The sequence below is a fragment of the Galeopterus variegatus genome, unplaced genomic scaffold (assembly GCF_000696425.1).
Source record: "Galeopterus variegatus unplaced genomic scaffold, G_variegatus-3.0.2 Scaffold370, whole genome shotgun sequence".
Taxonomy (NCBI): domain Eukaryota; kingdom Metazoa; phylum Chordata; class Mammalia; order Dermoptera; family Cynocephalidae; genus Galeopterus; species Galeopterus variegatus.
The window spans coordinates 93,725-112,581 of NW_007726481.1; the positions used below are offsets into that span (position 1 = coordinate 93,725).

The 18,857-nt window shown below is 34.8% G+C and overlaps 1 protein-coding gene across 2 annotated transcripts in view; it reads left to right on the forward strand.

The window, feature by feature from the left end:
* Nucleotides 1–18,857, forward strand: part of LOC103586736 (conserved oligomeric Golgi complex subunit 5) — a 190,207-nt gene that overhangs the window by 45,926 nt on the left and 125,424 nt on the right. Inside the window, exon 2 of one of the 2 annotated variants that reach the window (XM_008568048.1) lies at nt 4,483–4,564. The exons of the other annotated variant lie outside the window; for it this stretch is intronic. Coding sequence (XP_008566270.1) covers nt 4,507–4,564 — 58 coding nt within the window. The 5' untranslated portion in view covers nt 4,483–4,506. The remainder of the gene's footprint in view (nt 1–4,482; nt 4,565–18,857) is intronic. 2 annotated transcript variants of the gene reach the window in all.

Genomic DNA, 18,857 nt, shown 5'->3' on the forward strand with positions numbered 1-18,857 from the left:
CTCTCTTTTGTTAACCTAGCTAATGGTTTGTCTATTTTTGTTTATATATTTTTTAATAAACAACTTTTTGTTTTATTCATCTTTTGTATTGTTTTTTGGGTCTCTATTTCATTTAGTTGTGCTTTCATCTTAATTAATTCTTTCCATCTACTAACATTGGGATTGGATTGTTTTTGTTTTCTAGTTTTTTGAGGTATGCTGTTAGGTTGTTTATTTGAAATTTTTCTATTTTTTTGATGAAAGTGTTAATTGCAATAATCTTCCCACTTAGTACTGCTTTTGCAGTATCTCACATGTTTTGTTATGATGTCTCTTTATTTTCATTGGTTTCAAGATGTTTTTGATTTCCTGTTTAATATATTCTTGGACCCATATGTCTTTCAGGATCCTGTTGTTTAATTTCCACATTTTTGTATAGTGTCCTGAGTTTTGCTCATTATTTTTAGTTTTAGTCTGTTGTGGTCTGAAAAGATGCTTGAGTTGATTTCAATTACTTAAAATGTGTTGACACTTTATTTGTGACTTAACATGTGGTCTATCCTGAAGAATGTTCCATGTGCTCATGAGAAGAATGTATATTCTGTAGTTGCTGAATGAAATGTTCTGTAGACATTTCTAAAGTCCCGTTGGTCCAAAGTGTAGTTTAAATCCTGTGTTTCTCTGTTGATTTGTTTCCTGGATGATTTGTCCAGTGCTGAGAGAACAATTTTCAGGTCCTCCACTATTACTGTATTTGAATCTATCTCTTTCTTTAGGTCTAATAGTGTTTGCTTTATATATCTGTGTGCTCTGGTTTTCGGTGCATGTATATTTATTATTGTTATGTCTTCTTGCTGAATAGATCCCTTTGTCCTTACATATTGGTCTTCTTTGTCCCTTTTTATGGTTTTTGGTTTTGATATAAGAATAGGTACTTCTGCTCATTTTTGGTTTCCAGTTGCTTGATATATCTTTTTCTATCACTTCATTATTAGTTTGTGTACATCATTAGACGTGAGGTGGGTCTCTTGAAGATAGCATATAGTTGGGTCTAGTTTTTTCATCCTATCCATCAGTCTCTGTTTTTTTGAGTGGGGAGTTTAATCCATTTACATTTAGTGTTTGTCATTGAGAGATATTATCTTACTCCTGCTATTTTATTGCTTTTTGTTTAGATGTTTTAAATATCCTTTGTTCCTTTCTTCCTGTTTTATTATTCATCTTTGACATTTGTTAGTTTTTTGAGGTGATAAGATTTAGTTTCTTTTTTGTTTCTGATTTACGTTTGTGTTTTACCAGTGGGTTTTGTTTGTTCTTGTATGTTCGTGGTAGTGATTATTGTTTTTCAGATTCTAGATGCAGGACTCCCTTGAGAATTTCTTGCAGAACTGGTTGTGTGATGATGAACTCCCACAGTTTTTCTTTGTTTGGAAAATGCACTATTTCTTTCTCAATTCTGAAGGATAGCCTTGCTGGGTATAGTATTTTTGGCTGGCAGTTTTTTTTTCTTTTAGTATTTTGAGAATGTTATCCCATTTTTTTCTCACCTGTAGAGTTTCAGTTGAGAATTCTACTGTGAGTCTGATGGGGGCTCGCTGATAAGTGACTTGATGCTTTTCTCTTGCTGCTTTTAGGATTCTCTCTTTGTCTTTGAGCTTTGCCAGTTTGACTTTAATATGTCTCAGGGAGGATCTTTTTGGATTGAATCTGTTTGGGGATCTTTGAGCTTCTTAGGTCTGGAGGTCTGTGTCTCTCCCTTTAACTGAGAAGTTTTTCATTATTATTTTATTGAGTAGATTTTCATTGCCAAATGTAGTGTCAGGGAGCTCTTCCCTATATTTTCTTCTGGAAGTTATAGCTTCAGGTCTTAGTTTTAGTTTTTCAATTTATTTTTAGTTAATTTGTATACATGGTGTAAGGTTCAGCTTTATTCTTTTGCATGTGTGCATTCTGTTTTCCCAGCAGCATTTATTGCAGAGACTATCCTTTCCCCATTGTGTAGCCTTGACACCTTTGTCAAAGATCATATGACCATATATGTGATGGTTTGTTTCTGGGTTCTCTATTCTGTTCCTTTGGTCTATATGTCTGTATCTGTGTTAGTACCATAAACTAACTTTATGTTAGTTTTGATTACTGAAACTTTGCAGTTTGTTTTAAAGTCAAGAAAGGTTAGGCCTCTAGCTTTGTTTTTCTTTCTCAATATTGTATTTGCCATTCAAGGTCCCTTGAAATTCCATTTGAAGTTTAAGATTTTTTTTTTTCCAAAAAGTGTCAGATTTTGATAGGGATTGCATTGAATCTTTAGGTTTCTTTGGGTGCTTTGGGTAGTATGGAGATTTTAACAGTATCAATCTTCCAATCCATTAACATAGGATCTCTTGATATTTATTTGTGTCTTCTTTAATTTCTTTTTGCAGTGTTTTGTAATTTTCATTATACAAGTCTTTTCCCTTCTTGATTATGTGTATTCCTAAGTACTTTATTGTTTTGGATGTTACCATGTATCTTCATTTCCTTTTCAGATTACTTAGTGTATCAAAATGCAACTTATTCTTCTGCATTGATTTTGTATCCTACAAATTTTCTGAATTCCTTTATTGGTTTAACAGTCTTTTTTTGCATGGAATCTTTAGGATTTTCTATATGCTGGATCATGTCATTTGTGAACAGAGATAATTTTACTTCTTGCTTTCCAATTTGGATGACTTTTATTTCTTTTTCTTGCCGGATCATTCTGGCAGGACTTCCAGTGCTATATTGAATAGAAGTTGGCATCCTGCCTTGTTCCTGATCTTAGAGGAAAAGCTTTCAGTTTTGCACCATTGAGCGTGATGTTAGCTGTGGTCTTTTCAAATATGGCCTTTGTTCTGTTGATATAATTACCTTCTAGTATTACTTTGTTGAGTGTTCTTTATCATGAAAGGATGTTGAAGTTTATCAAGTGTTTTTTTCTGTGTCAGTTAAGATCATCTGGTTTTTGTCCTTTATTCTTTTAATGTACATGATGATACTTCTTAAATATAATGAAAAACATCTACTCTAAACTTAGATACACAAGACACAGTACACTTGAAACAAGATCTCGGGAATCTGAATGTGTTTTCTGATCATTGCATAAGAAATAGAAAATTATATGATTTGCCTTTTGTATGATACAAGATTCCCACCTGAGTAAATTCAAAGCCATGAGACTTGTTCAAGAGACAAATAACAATGAAAGTGAAATGTGCATAGGTATAAAAGTCACAAATCAGTACTTGTATTTTTCATTCATTATTTTGTTCACTCATCACATCCAAAATTAGAATTTAATTTTTAGGACAGTCAGTAGTAATATTTGAACACTAGATGTATTTTATTTATAATGTTACTTTGGAAGGCAGCTATGCTCACCACTATACCACCAACGCCGCCCTATAATGTTACTTTGAGCCATACGAAATTGGCATTTTTGTACATAAAAAATAGTAGAATATTAGCAAACACTTATTGTATACCACATATGTAGATGTCCCTTAAAGTATTTAAAATCTCTTGGAGTGTCATTCCTTTTTAACAGCGTTAAAGTACTTTGTCTTTTCTAAACAGATGATACTTGTACTGATATTTATTTTTTCTTTTTAGTGGTTACGTTCTAAAACATGCATTCAAAGTTGAATGAAAGCATCATGCTAAGCTGAGTAGTGGTAATTCCTGTGATTTAAAAAAAAAACCAAAACTCGGGCCGGCCCGGTGGCGCACTGCTACAGTGCGCCGCTTGGGAGCGCAGCGGCGCTCCCGCCAAGGGTTCGGATCCCACATACAGACCGGTTCCCACTCACTGGCTGAGCAAGGTGCGGGCGCGGCACCGAGGGTTGCGATCCCGTTGCCGGTCCCAGTCTGGTACGGGCGCGACACTGAGGGTTGCGATCTGTTGCCGGACACGAAAAAAAGAAAAGGAAAAAACAAAACAAAACAAAACTATATCTAGGCTTCAGCTATTCTCTTTTGTAATGGTAAATTATTTCCTATTAGTCATCCTTGGTCTAAGCATGCTTTGTGCATCATTTGGTCATAGTTACACAAATTACGTTCTCAATATCAAAGGATGATGATGATAGTAATCATTGTTAATAACAGTAGCCAATATTCCTTGAGACTTTACTGTATGTTAGGCACTGTCCCAAGAGTTTTATCAGTTTGTTTAATCTTCATAATAATTCTGTAGTATAGGAACTGTTACCCTCTCAATTTTACAGATGAGGGGTAAAGGCAGAGAATGGTTAAGCAAGTTGCCCCAGGTCACATAGCTAGTAGAACAGGGTTAATGACTGATAACTTGAACATGAGACACAATTTGAATCATCTATATATTTCTCCTTAGTTACTTAATAATTCCGTTTATTGGTATTCAGATGTCTAGAAATTTGACTTAAATAAAATTTAAATAAAATTCAATGTTACATCTTATCAACTATAATTTTTTAAAATAAATGAATACATTCATTTCTTGGCTTACAGGATGGACAACCTGAAATTTTATACATGTTTTGGAATTCAGTTACTCAGACACTTTCTTCTCAATTTCATATGGCAACAAACTGTAAGTTTAGTATTTATTTTGGAAATTCATTTCAACGTTTTTCAGATACTTTAAAATTTGATGTTAAGAAGTTTTGCTCTGTTTGTTTACAAAACAAACTTATTGTTATTTTTAAACTCCTGGCTAATTGTGATCTTTTCTAGAAGTTTAATCTGGAGTCTCTTAGCCGTATAATCAGCTCTATAATTAGTAAACAAACCTTTTATATATTTTTATAATTACTATTTAGAGTTAAATTCTCTGGAAGAATAAGTTAATTCTCCATAATTCAAATATTGAAAGATCTCTGAATTTTTCCTATGTAGGTGGTGTAAAGTTATTGATGTTGCATAATTTAGTTCATGCTTTTATAGAATTTTTTAAATTTTTAACTAAAATATATAAAAATTCAGAGACTTTACACCTTTTTCCTTATTGTTAAAAATGAAGATTTAATGAGTGAAAAAATGAATTATCTGCATCATGAATTAAAAGTTGGTCATCCAAATATAATTCACAAAACTTTTCTTAATTTGTTGCTGTCAAGAAATAATGGCACAGGGTAGTTCTAAACAGTGAAATATGCAAACTGACCTAATATCTTATGGGTGTGCTTGTCTGAATACTTTATGTATGGTCATTGAATGTACCTAGGTTTTTTAAAAAGGGTGAAGCATTTGTGTTTAATTAAATTTTTATACACAAACATTTACTAATAGTTCCTACTAGAAATTTATTTCTAACAGTTTTGGAGGCTGGGAAGTCCAAGAACAGGTTGCTGGCAAATTTGATACCTGTTGAGGGCCTGTTTCCTGGTTCTCACTGTGTCCTCACATGGCAAATAGCTTTAGGGAAGCTCTCTGAGGCTCTTTTATAAAGGTACTCATCCCATTCATGAGGCCTCCTCTCTCTTTACCTCATCTCCTCCCAATCATATCACCTCTTAGTACCATCAAGGTCTTAGTCTGTTTTCTGCTGCTATAATAGAATGCCACAAACTGAGTAATTTATAAATAATAGAAGTTTATTTGGCTCATGGTTCTGGATGCTGGGAAGTCTAAGATTGAGGCACCGTATCTGGTGAGGGACTTCTTGCTGTGTCATAATGTGGCAGAAAGGATCACATGGGGAGGAAGAACATGAGATAGACAGAAGGAAAGGCTGAATTCATCCTTTTATCAGGAGTCCACTCACAGGATAAGCATCCTACCACCACAGTAACAGCATGAATCCATTCATGAGGGCAGAGCACTCACAGCCTAATCACCTCTTAAGGCCTCACCTTCTAATACCATTACATTAGCAATTAAATTTCAACATTAGATCTGGAGGGGACATTGAAACTGTACTAATCGCACTGGTGATTAAGTTTCAACATATGAATTTTGGGAGACACAAACATTTACACCATAGTATGATGTTATAGATGTTGTCCACATTTTCACATGCTCATTTGCCAAGTATATAACTTTTTTTGGTTATGTGTTTGTCCAAATATTTACCCCCACCCCCACCTTTTTATTGTAATTCTTGTCATCTTATTGAATCATAAGGGATCTTTATATATTCTGGATTCAAAGTCCTTTCTTAGATGTGTGTTTTACAGATATTTTCCCCTAGGATGTGGTTCGCCTTTTCATTTTCTCACCAGTACATTCCAAAGGGCACAAGTTTTTAATTTTGATAAAATTCAATTTATCAATTTTTTTTTTATAATTTGTACTTTTTTTTGACCTAGGAAATCCTGGTCTAACCAAAAGTTGGAATTACTTTCTTTAATATTTTCTTCTATCAGTTTTACTATGTTCACTTTTAGTTAGTTTTTGTATATAGTATGAGTTATCTCAATGTTTATTTCTTTGTATAGGGCTCTAAGAGATTATTCTCTGCTTATTGACTCATGGGGCTCTTTGTTGGAAATCATTTGGTTATATATGTTGAAGACTATTTCTGGACTCGGTTACATTTTTTTGAATGTATACGATTATATAAGTACAATAGTGTTTTGATCACAATAGTGTTAATCCTCCTATTTATTTTTAATCAAAATAATTTTGGTCCTTCTAGGTCCTTTGCATTTTCATATATATTTCAGAATCAGCTTGTCTTTTCAATATAAATTGACTGCTGGGATTTTGATTAAGATTGCATTGAGTCTACAAATCAATTTGCAGTGAATTTACAACTTATATTGAGTCTTGTGATTCTCAGCGTGATATGTATTCCCATTCATTTAGGTCTTTTACATTTTGTCTTATAAATGCTGCATAGTTTTTATTGTGCAGGAATAGCAAATATTTTCTTAAATTTATCATTACTTCATGTATTTTGATGCTATCGTAAATATATTGTTTTTAAATTTTACTTTATAATTGTTCATTGTTAAAACATAGAAATATGAGGGTATTTCAAAAGTTCATGGGAAAATAGAAGTAAAAGATAGTAAGAATCTTTCCATGAACTTTTTGAACTACCTTCATATAATTGATGTTTGTGTTTCAGCCTTGTGTTCTCTGACTTTGCTAACCCGCAGAGGTAGATTTCTCTGGATATAGATGATCATGTGGTCTTCAAATATAAAGAGTTTTACTTCTTTTCTAGTCTGTTTTTTTTCTTTTTTCCCCTTGCCTTATTACACTGGCTAACATCTCCAGTACAATGTAGAATGGAAGTAGAGTGGACATTTTTGCCTTGTTTACAATCTTAGAAAGCATGCAGTCAACGTTAAGTATGTTACTAACTGTAGGTTTTTCAATGATACCTTTTATCAGTGTGAGGAAGTTCTTTAGTATTTCTTGCTTGTTGAGTTTTTATTTTGAATTGTTGATTTTTCCCCAATGCTTTTCTGCATCCGTTTAGATAATCAAATAGTTTTAATTATTTTAATCTTAACATGGTGAATTACATTGATTTCAAATGTTAAACTTACCTTGCATTCCCAGGATAAATCCTACATGGTCATGATGTATTATCCTCTTAATGTGTTGTCGTATTCAATTTCCTTAAAAATCTTAAAGATCATTTACATCTATATTAACAAGATAATTATCCGTAATTTTCTTTTCTTGTAATATATTTTTCAATTTTTGTTAGCAGGGTAATGCTGGCCTTAGAGAATAAGTTGAGAAGCATTCTGTTTGGTTCAAATTTCTCTACCAGTTTGTGGAACTAGTGTTTCTTTCTGAACAGTTTGGTAGAATTCACCAGTGAAGTCATCTGGGCCTGGAATTTTCTTTGTGGCAATGTCACAGACTACAAATTTAACTTCTTTCACACATACAGGACTATTCTGTTTATCTACTTGTTCTTGAGTAAGTTTTGGTAGTTTGTGTCTTTCAAATAATTTTTTCAATTCATTGACATTTTCAAAGTTATCGGTATATAGTTGCTTATAATGCTTCCTTATTATTCTTTGAATGTATGTAGAATCTCTTTTTTTATGTTATTAATTTGTTTCTTTTTTGTAATAATTATTGTTAAAGTATTATTAATTTTCTTAACCTTCTCAGACACCAGCTTTTGTTGATTTTTCTATTTTCAGTTTTATTGTTTTCTGCTCTTAAGATTATTGTTTTCTTTCTTTGCTTTTATTTTGATATGCTCATTTTCTTGTTTCTTAAGGTTAAGTTTAGATTATTGGTTTCAACCTTTCTTTTATAGTGTAAGTGATTAGTGCTTCAAATTTCGTTATAAGGAGTATGTTGGCTACATTCCAGAATCAACTTACTATTCGAAACATGAGAAGTTAAAAGAATGATGAAGTGAACATCGTAAACCTTTGCCTCTGATTCAATAATTGTTAAGTTTTCCAACCAAATGAGCATTTTTAAAGTCAGTGAAATTTAAAATTCATGGTATTATTTTATGAGGTAGGTTTTCAAATATTCAGACTTAGTATTATATAAATATAGCCTTTCAGTTGTTTCTTACTACATTCATGGAAGTAATGGGTTTTCATGAAAACAATTATCATCATGAAACTTTCTTTAAAATTTTACTTTTCACTTTTAAACTTACTTTAAAATTTTACTTTTGTAAGCCAATTATGTTTGATGGAATGCGTTTACTGACGTACCAGTAATACATGATGCAAATTTACCTACAAAATGTGAAAGCATAATTGCAAAATTTATTAAAATCCCAATTTTGGGGATAAAAGAAAGCTAATGTAAAGCTGATTTATGGAAGCATTTTGAAACCCTGACATCTAAGTGAAGAGTTGTCTTCTGATAGTAATCGCTACTGGGATGTGGTGGTGCAGGAGAGTCCAATTATAACTGTTTGGACTCAGTTCACTGGGAAGGAAAGAAAGGATGTATTTACTCAGCTGACCATGATTTCCTTTTCACTGAGCCTCAAGAACAACCAGTTAGAAGTTCTTTCTAAGCATTACCATCTCCTTTCCCTCAGAGAGTTTTACAACTATGGAGAGGGTCTCATTCTATAATGTGATAGAGGGGATCTGTATTTATACCTTGAATTAAACCGTCCACTGCTCTGTCTTTCCATACTTTTCCCCTCAGATACAAGACAGTGGAGTGGATATTCTTTCACTGACCAACCTGTACTTGCAACCAATTTTAGACTTGACTAACCAGAAAATCACACTGATGTGCATCATAACCCAGGCTAGTTGGAGTTTCCTTGTACTGATTATATGTGGATTACTTTCAATCTCTTAGTGTTGCTAATGCTTAGATAAAAATTCAAATAAAACAAATTTATATTTTCTACTAATCACACCGAATGGGAATGATAACAGTGCTGATTTTCCATGGTTATTTGAATGGTCTGTCAGAAAGTAAAACTGTGTTTTGAAAAGCTTTATGTCAATATAAATATAAATCCCCCTTATTGCTGTTAAGCTATAGCTCACATAGTCTAGCCTTTAGTCAAATATTTTGAAACTATTTAAAATAATATAAGTATTGATTCCAGTGTAACTTTATTAAAGTAAACATCACTCTTCTATTATTTCTATCACAAAACTTCACAGAGAGAGCAATATTTTAATGTTGAAACAGTTTTTTCTTTTATTTATGTTATCATGACCCCTCGCTCTCCCTCCCTACCTCTCATTTGTCTAAGCCTGCCTGCATGAATCATTTCCAAAATGTCACACTCTACAACATCAAAGTGTTTCCTTTTCTCTGAAGGATGATGCTTTTTGAAACTGGAGAAACCAGTTTCCCATTATTAAACATAATAAATTAGGGATTAGTTGTATTTGGATCAGAAGTCACATACATCTTAAAAAGAAAGAAAGGGTCATTAGGTGGACTTTTACTCGCATCCATGAAAAGGTAACCATTACACAAAATGTTCTCCCTTAATAAACTAGAACACTGAATAAAATTTATGAAATAGCTGTTTTCGGACACTGGGCTGTGGGCAGCAGGCAGCACAAAATTGTGATCCCTGATGAAGGGAGACAGATTGAACACTAAAATCACCCCTGCTTTCTACCTGGCAATTTCTAGATGCTCCACAGAGAAATGGGAATCAATATAGTGTCTGCCATTCTTGCTGAGTTGAGTTCCAAATTCCTTAAAGGAATACAAGAAAATCTGTCACTCAGCAGTGTAAATTCACATATCCAACATCCAATTAGAATGAATAGACATGGAAAGAAACAGGAAAATGTGGCCTATAACCAGGAGAAACCAACACAAAAGCTAAAGAATATATGGAATGAGCAGACCAGGAACTTAAAACACTTCTTATAAACATTATAAATATAATCAAATATTTAAAGAATAGCATAAACATAATGAGGAGATAAATGGATACTAAAATAAAAAGTCAAATAGAACTTCCACATATTAAAAATATAATATCTGACATTATTTTACTAAATGAGATTAGTAGCAGATATAACCTTGAAGAGAAAAAAAAAAAAAAATCAGCGAACTTGAAGACGTAGCCATAGACATTATTCAGAATAAAGGGCTGAGATTTTATTTAATTTCTTCTTTCCTTTATTGAGTCGTTTTCCCATCAGAGAAGGCAGCCTTATTTAAAACTTGTACATAATTGTTATATATTGATGGTTTGTGAATCAACACTGTAAAACACAAAGAGATGACAGAGTTCAGGGTTTTAAGTTTTAATGATGAAAACATTGTCTCAAAGAAGGTCTAATTTTTTGTCAAATGAGGCAGTTGTCTTACCACCCTGCAGGTGAATAACCCTTTCCTATTTAGAAAAGGACTGAGATTTTAAAACAAACTTAAAGAATGTTAGAGTCTCAGGACCTGTGAGACATATCAAGTTGTCTAACGTACATAATTGGAATCTCAGAGCTGAGAGAGAATAGGAGGAAGAAAAAACAAGTTAGAAAAATAGTTGCTGAAAATATTCAAAACATGTTTATTATGTACTAAATGTGTGTCCTCCCACTCCCATGTGACTGTATTTAGATATAGGGCCTTTATGGGAATAATTAAGGTTAAATGAGCGCATAAGGGTTGGCCCTGATTGTACAGGGTTACATTCTTATAAGCAGCACCAGAGAGCTTCCTAGCTCTCTCTGCACACAAACACCAAGAAAAGGCCATGAATGGACTTAGTAAATAAAGGCGGACAACAGCCAGCCCGAAAGAGAAATTGAACCCTGCCAGAAACTTGTTCTTGGACTTCTAGCCTCCAGAAATATGAGAAATAAATTTCTATTGTTTAAGCCAAAACAAACAAACAACAAACCTCATTTATAGCTGTTGCAATGTATCTGTTGTCAAGTATTAAGTAAAAATGTTCTTTATTTAAAAACTTTTAAAAAATCTTGGGCTTGCTGTAGTCATTATTTTATTGTCTCTCTCTTTTTTTTGTCTTTTTTGAGACCAGCCACACTGCGCTCAGCCAGTGAGCGCTGTGAGCGCACCGGTCATCCCTATACAGGATCCGAACCCGCGGCGGGAGCGCAGCTGTGCGCCACGGGCTCGGCTCTTATTGTCTCTCTTTTTTTTTTTTCTTTTTTGAGACCAGCCACACTGCGCTCAGCCAGTGAGCGCTGTGAGCGCACCGGTCATCCCTATACAGGATCCGAACCCGCGGCGGGAGCGCAGCTGTGCGCCACGGGCTCGGCTCTTATTGTCTCTCTTTAATAAGCACATTTAATTTGTATTTTAAATATTTTCTCAATATGACAGGAATCTACAAGAAAAAGCTTTTAGTATACTTGAAAAATTTCAAACCTTTAATCATTACACTTTCCAAAGTCGTTTACTATTGATTGGTTTAGCACATTTTTAGTAGAAATTTTATAAGGTAAATTTCATCCCAACAACCCATAAACACAATAAGAAAGTAGAACTCTAGGACTGGGATGAAAATGTGCTTATTTGCTAATTTTAACATCTCTGTCAATTCTGGGTCTGTGTTGTTTGGTTGAATTTTCTTCTCTTCATTGATCATATTTTTCTACTTCTTTGCATGTCTAATAGTTTTTTATGGGATATCAGACATTATGAATTTTATCATGTTTGGTACTGGTTACTTTTGTCTTCCTGTAAATATTCTTCTTTTCTGATGCTGTCACGCTACTTAGAAACAGTTCGATTCTTTTGAGTCTTGCAAAACTGGAGCAGTGGTTAATACAGGGCTTATTTTTTCCCGCCACTGAAGCACAGCTCTTCTTAGTGTCCTTCCAAATACCCTGTGAATTGCAAGATTTTCCAGCCTGGCTTTAGGGAACAGGCATTTTTCGCAGACTTGTGTGAGTATAACAGATATTTTCCCTGTAATCCTTTTCTGTGTTTTTTCCCCCCCAGACTCTGTAAGTTTCCTCATATACATGTGCTGATCAGTGTTTTGGTGAATAGTCGAGGTGAGTCCTTTACAGATCTCTGGAGTACCCTGTCTGTGCAGCTCTCTCCTCTTTGGTACTCTCTCCTGTGAACTCTGGTTCCTTCTGTCTTTGGAGTCTGGGGGACAGTGCGGGTATAGGGGTCTGTTACCCCTTCCTGTACCATGGTCTGGAAACTCTTTTAAGGAAATAAACTGGGGCAATCATAGGGTTCACCTCATTTGTTTCCTGTCTCACAGGGATCACGGTCCTTTGTTGCATAATGTTAAGTATCTTGAAAGCCATTATTTCATATATTGTGTTCATTTTTTGTTTCAGATAGTAGGGTAAATCTCGTCCCTGTTATACCATGTTGACCAGAAGCAGAAGTCCTTAATTTAGTTTTAAAAGCAATTATTAGAAGCACATTTCAAAATATTATTTGGAGTGTATGTGTTGTGTGTTATGGTTAACGGTACTGTCATTTACCTGTCTGTAGTCATCTGCATTTCTTTCCTTAACCATTACCAACCTTTAGTACTCTTCACATACCTTACTTTTTCCCATTTTGCTCACTCTCAATAATCAACCTTATTTCCTGGAGAAAACAGTTATTGTCATTAGTAAACTCTTTTCTTGTACCTTCCTTCCAAATCAGAGTTTTATTCCTCCCTTTGGGATTCAGATGATAAGGTTACTTTCCTGCTTTTCATTTACTGGTGTCCAATCCTGCTTTTTTACCCTCTTCCTCCTAGTAACATCACTTATACTTCTCCTTTATCTATCTTGGATTTCTCCTTTTCTTTTGCTTTTTTCCCCTCAGGTACACACCTATTCAAGTTGCTCCCATCTTATAAAAATTAACATAAAACTGGGGAGTTCCGCTTTAGTCACTGCTTACTCTCTCCTCTTTTTAACCCTATTTCTCAAAAGAGTAATTTGCATTTCTTGTGTTCACTTTCATACTGCTGATTTCTGAACTATGTTTAATCTGGCTGTCTTCACCATTCTACTGAAATTGTTCTCATTAAGATAAGCAATGACCTACTTCTTAATTGCCAAATCTAGTGTATGTTTTTCAGTTCTTATCTTATAGGACCTATCAGGCTTGTATAGTTAAAGAAGCTACTAAGAGGAAATATTATATTTTCTGACAGAAAATCCCATTAATATTTCACATTGAGTAGTCTGTTAGTTCCGATAGCATTATTACTTTAATAATTTCCTTTGAGAGGATTACAAAGTAAGCTGTTTATAAAGCACCTTCCATTTTATCGCACATACAGTCCCTGAAATGTACTGTAGTACTTTAAAAAAATATAGACAGGCAATATTAAGGAGTACAACCATCTGCAGAGTTGAGGATTATACACAATGTAACAGATTGTCAAGTAAGTGATATTTTGGCAGAATATATCTAAAGGGAAATTTTTCTAGTTAGGAACATATTCTTTCTTTGTATACATGTTCATGATTTTTTTTAAAAGTTCTACTAGAAGGTATAATCAAGGAGTTTGACAAACAGTAAATATACTTTATTCATAAGGAAAAAGATTTTAACCATCAAGATTCAAAATAGTTCCTGAAAGAAATCTGCTGCTTCAATTATCTTTGGGTGATGGTTTTTCCCAAAATGATTTATAAGCTTTTTGTCTTTTTTTATTGCAGTTTCCAGATAATATTTGTTTACCAGTCTTTTAGGTTATAATACATAATTTTAAAATTCTCAATAGAAATAAGCGAAATAAGCATTACCAAAGTTAAAATATAATTTCTCTTTGTAATCTGATGATTTTCCTGGAATGTCTTTGTATTAGTCCATTTGTGTTGCTGTAACAGAAATACCTGAGTCTGGGCAATTTATAAAGAACAGAGGTTTATTTGGCTTATGATTCTGGGACAGCTGCATCAGGTATGGACCTCAGGCTGCTTCTACTCATGGTGGAAAGTGGCAGGCAGCCTGTGGGTACAAGCAGATCACATGGCGAGAGGAAGCAAGAGAGAGTGAGGAGGTGCCAGGGTCTTTTAAACAACCAACTCTCGTGGGAACTAATAGAATGCGATGTCACTCAGGACCCCCACCCCCCAGGGAGAGCATTAATCCATTCATGAGGGATCCACCCCCATGACTCAATCAGTTTCCAGCACTGCCACATTGGGGATCAAATTTCCACATGGAAGCAAGAGAGAGTGAGGAGGTGCCAGGGTCTTTTAAACAACCAACTCTCGTGGGAACTAATAGAATGCGATGTCACTCAGGACCCCCACCCCCCAGGGAGAGCATTAATCCATTCATGGGAAATCTGCCCCCATGACTCAAACAGCTTCCAGCACTGCCACATTGGGAATCAGATTTCTGCATTAGTTTTGGGGGGCCAACACATCCAAGCTCTATCAGTCTAATCATAAATAAATATGCTTTATTTTTGTCCATAGCGCCTATCACTTTCTAATATGCCATTATTTATTGAATAATAAAAGCAATAAATAAGTTATTTGTATTAAATAATGGTATACTAATATTCATTAATTTATCATGTCTGGCTCTCCATTAGAATGTAAGTCCAATAAGACAGGGAATGCTGTTTTAGTCATAGCCCTTTCCTCAATGGCTAGAAGAGGACCTGGCACACAGTAGGTCCTCAATATATGCTTGTTGACTAGACAGAAGGAAGGAAAGGAGGAAGCAATTAAGGAAGAACAGATATTAAGGCCCTTTTTATAAAAACTTAAGTACTTAACAAAAATATTTTTTGAAATGTGCTTGAAAAATCTAGCAAGTAAATCTCTTTATAAATGTTTAAAGCCCCTCATGCAATATCAGTCTCTCAAAACTCTCAAGCAACTCAAATTATTCATACAATTAAGAGAACTAATGTTATTATATATCTGTACTTTGGAAAAGCAGGCATTAATAAGAGAAACATTGAGGAGATATGCATGTTTTAAGATTTAGAAAGTTTTAAGTCTTGAAATATTAAATAGTAAAACTCATTATCTTTACCTTTTTAAAAATATAGTGATAAATTTAGAGACATCTTGAGAATTACAGGGATAAGTAAGCTACACAGTTATAAGTATGTAGGTTTTTAAATATATATATATATATATATATATATATATATATATATTAGAATGGCATACAAGTTAAATGAGATTATATTGTGATACATTTCTTTAATGTCCAATTTAAGTATACTTCCATAGGATATAGACCTCGGACCCTCATTTAAAGTATTTTTTAGAATTTTGATCTCAGCAATTGAAACATTTTGCTACATAGGTCTAATGAGCTGATAAGGCCCATCCTAAACACTCTACAAAAAAAGAAAAAGAAAAAGAAAACTTGCAGCTTGTTCAGGAAAAGAAATAACTGTTCTAAGGGTTTGAAAGGGGTCTTTTAAGACAGTTGAAATAACCTGGAGGAAAGTAGGTCTAGCTATCAAGTAAGAGTTTGGATACTGTTTGGCAGAACAAATTTGATTGTGTCATTTTCTGATTAAAATCCTTCATTTACTTTTTAACAAATCATTTATTTATTTATTTATTTATTTATTTATTTATTTATTTATTTGTCCTTTTTGAGACTGGCCACACCGCGCTCAGCCAGTGAGCGCTGTGAGCGCACCGGTCATCCCTATATAGGATCCGAACCCACGGCGGGAGCGCAGATCCGCTCCCAGCGCTGCACTCTCCCGAGTGCGCCATGGGCTCGGCCCATTTTTTTGTCCTTTTTGAGACCGGCCGCACCGCACTCAGCCAGTGAGCGCACCGGCCATCCCTATATAGGATCCGAACCCGCAGCGGGAGCGCTCCTGCGTTCCCAGCGCCGTACTCTCCCTAGTGCGCCAAGGGCTCGGCCCAACAAATCATTTATTAATGTACAATACTCATAAAGAGAAAGTATGAGTACCATAGTTTTACACCTAGATGAATTTTTCAAGTCTCAACACGTCTGTGTAACTAAGATCAAGAATAGCATCAAGATCAGGAGACAAAGTATTACCTGTAGCTCAGATGGTCCCCTTTGGCCCCTTCTACTTTCTGACTGCCCCACACATAACAAGGGTAACCACTAATTTCTAATGGAATAGATTGTTTCTTTTAAATTATTATTTTTTATCTTATACAGATAAAATCATCTAGTTCATATTCTTGTGTCTGCTGTCTGATTTCTCTTGCTAAACCTATTTCTAAGCCTCCATATTGACCTTGTAGGACATTCTCAATGTTGTAAACTATTTCATCCTGTAACTATACCACAATATAATTATCCACCATATTATTAATGGGCATTTGGGTGGTTTCTCATTTTGGGCTGTTTTAAATAATGCTACTGTGACAGTTCTGTGTAATTTTATTGGTAATAAATCCAGAAGTGGAAAATTGATAGAATAATAGCCCTCCCAGCAAATTCCTTGTCGTAATCTCCAGAACCTATGACTATGTATTAGCTTACATGGAAAAATGGGTTTTGCAGATGTCATTTAAGGATCATGACGTGGAGAGATTATCCTGGATCATCTCAGTAGGCCCAATGTAATCATATAACCTTATAACAGGTAAGAGGGAGACAGGAGAATGTCAGTGGAGCAGATGTGACAATGGAAACACAGATCAAGGTGATATAATTGCTGGAAGGGGCCCAAAAGCCAAAGGAATATAGGCAGGTGGAAAAGGCAAGGGGGAAAAAAAACCTCTAGAACATTCAGAAGGAGCACGGCTGTGCTGACACCTTGATTTTGGCTGAGACCGATTGATAAGATAATACCTATTTGTTGTTTTAAGCCCCCAAGTTTGAGGTAATTTGTTACAGTCAGTAGCTATAGGATACTAATATAGTAAGTCATAGAGTATGCATATGTTCAGCTTTAGTAGGTACCATCAAAGAGTCTTCCAGTATGGTTGTAGCAATTTAAGCTCCCATCTGCAGTATATGAGCATTCCAGTTTTTCCACATTCTTGTTAACACTTGGTATTTTCTGTGTTTTTTGTTTTAACCATTCTGATAGACATTTAGTTGAATCATGTTGTGGTTTTAATTTTTACAATCTTTATGACTAAAAGTATTCATTTTTCCATATGTATATTGGCCATTTGTATATTTTCTTTGACAAAATGTCTGTTAATTTTCTATAGAATTGTTAGTCTCATTGATTCATAGGATTTGTTTACTTATCTATTGTGAAGTGTCTTGTTGGACTCATTTCTCTCCCTCTGGCTCTCCACTTATATATCTATACTCATAGGCTGACTATTTTAATTCAGTCTAGGATTGGGTTGACTTGGGGCAATTGCAGTTTAAATAAGTCTCAGTCTACCTCTGATTCTCCCCTTTTAATTTGACATGCTTCTCCTAGGCTCTTATTTTGTAATTTTTTATTTTTTTCAACTCCATGTTCCCTGATTCATAATACAGACCAGGAATAAGGCCTGGGCTGAGGTATATATGTGGTAGGTTTACTCTGTCTCCTCTTTTTGTACAGTCAATGTAAGAACATAGCCTGTGGTAAGCATGGGAGAACACCTAGGCTTTTAATTGAGAAGTTTGAGGGTCTTTGTCTCCTTATTCCTGAAATATTGAGGTTGATCTAGCTTTCCAAAGGTTCCCAGACCTCCTACATTATGAAACTTTAGGTCTAGTGAATATCTTCAAGAGAAGACCTTGCCTGTGTTTGTGGCATGTCCTCCTACTTCCCCTCCATCCCATGTCTTTGTTTCCTAAGCACCATAAATGTGAAGGGCCTTTTACTCCACTTTTTGAAGCTATAGACCTAGTTCCTAGCTTTCTGTGCAATCCAGAGCTCAGCAAATTTTCCATGGGAAGCCCAGTTTGGGATTCCTTAAGTTTCCGATTTTTTCATTTCAATCACGCAAACACCTGAAAGTTTTGCTAGTTTCTCCCTTCTCCAGCAGAGGTCCTCTGCGGGGGGCAACCTTGAATTTTTAAAAATACATATGGCTTCTTTAATTGTTACAAGCGGGGAACTGGTCTGCCTCCACTGCTCTTCCCCCATTACTCCCAAGATGCAAACCAAACATGACTTTTTAGGTCCCTTCTTATTTCCTCACCACTCACTATTTGTCTTTCTACTTTTTCATCTCTGTATTTGAGCTTGAATTCTTAGATGAATTGCCCTCTTTCTTCTCAGTATTTACATATTCCTGAAACATATGTCTATATCCTCCCCTTCATCTAGGATAACTCACAGTCATCCTTTTTATCTCAATTTAGAAATGAAATATTCCCTAATGCCACCCTCCCCATCCTTGCCCAGACATGGGCAAGGCATCCTCTCTCTGCTCCCACAGCACTCTTAATGTCCCCAATTTCAGCACTTAGCCCATAGATTATAATGGCTTATCTACTAGTTTGTCTGTATCTCCCACTAGGCTCTGGAAAAAGCTTTTCTGTCCACCTCTGTTTCATGTTATATTCGTGTCAGATAGCACTGTGCTCAGTATATAATAGACATTCTGTTGAGATGGGCCCCTAAAGTGTTAAATTAATATTTAAAGGTTTATGACTTA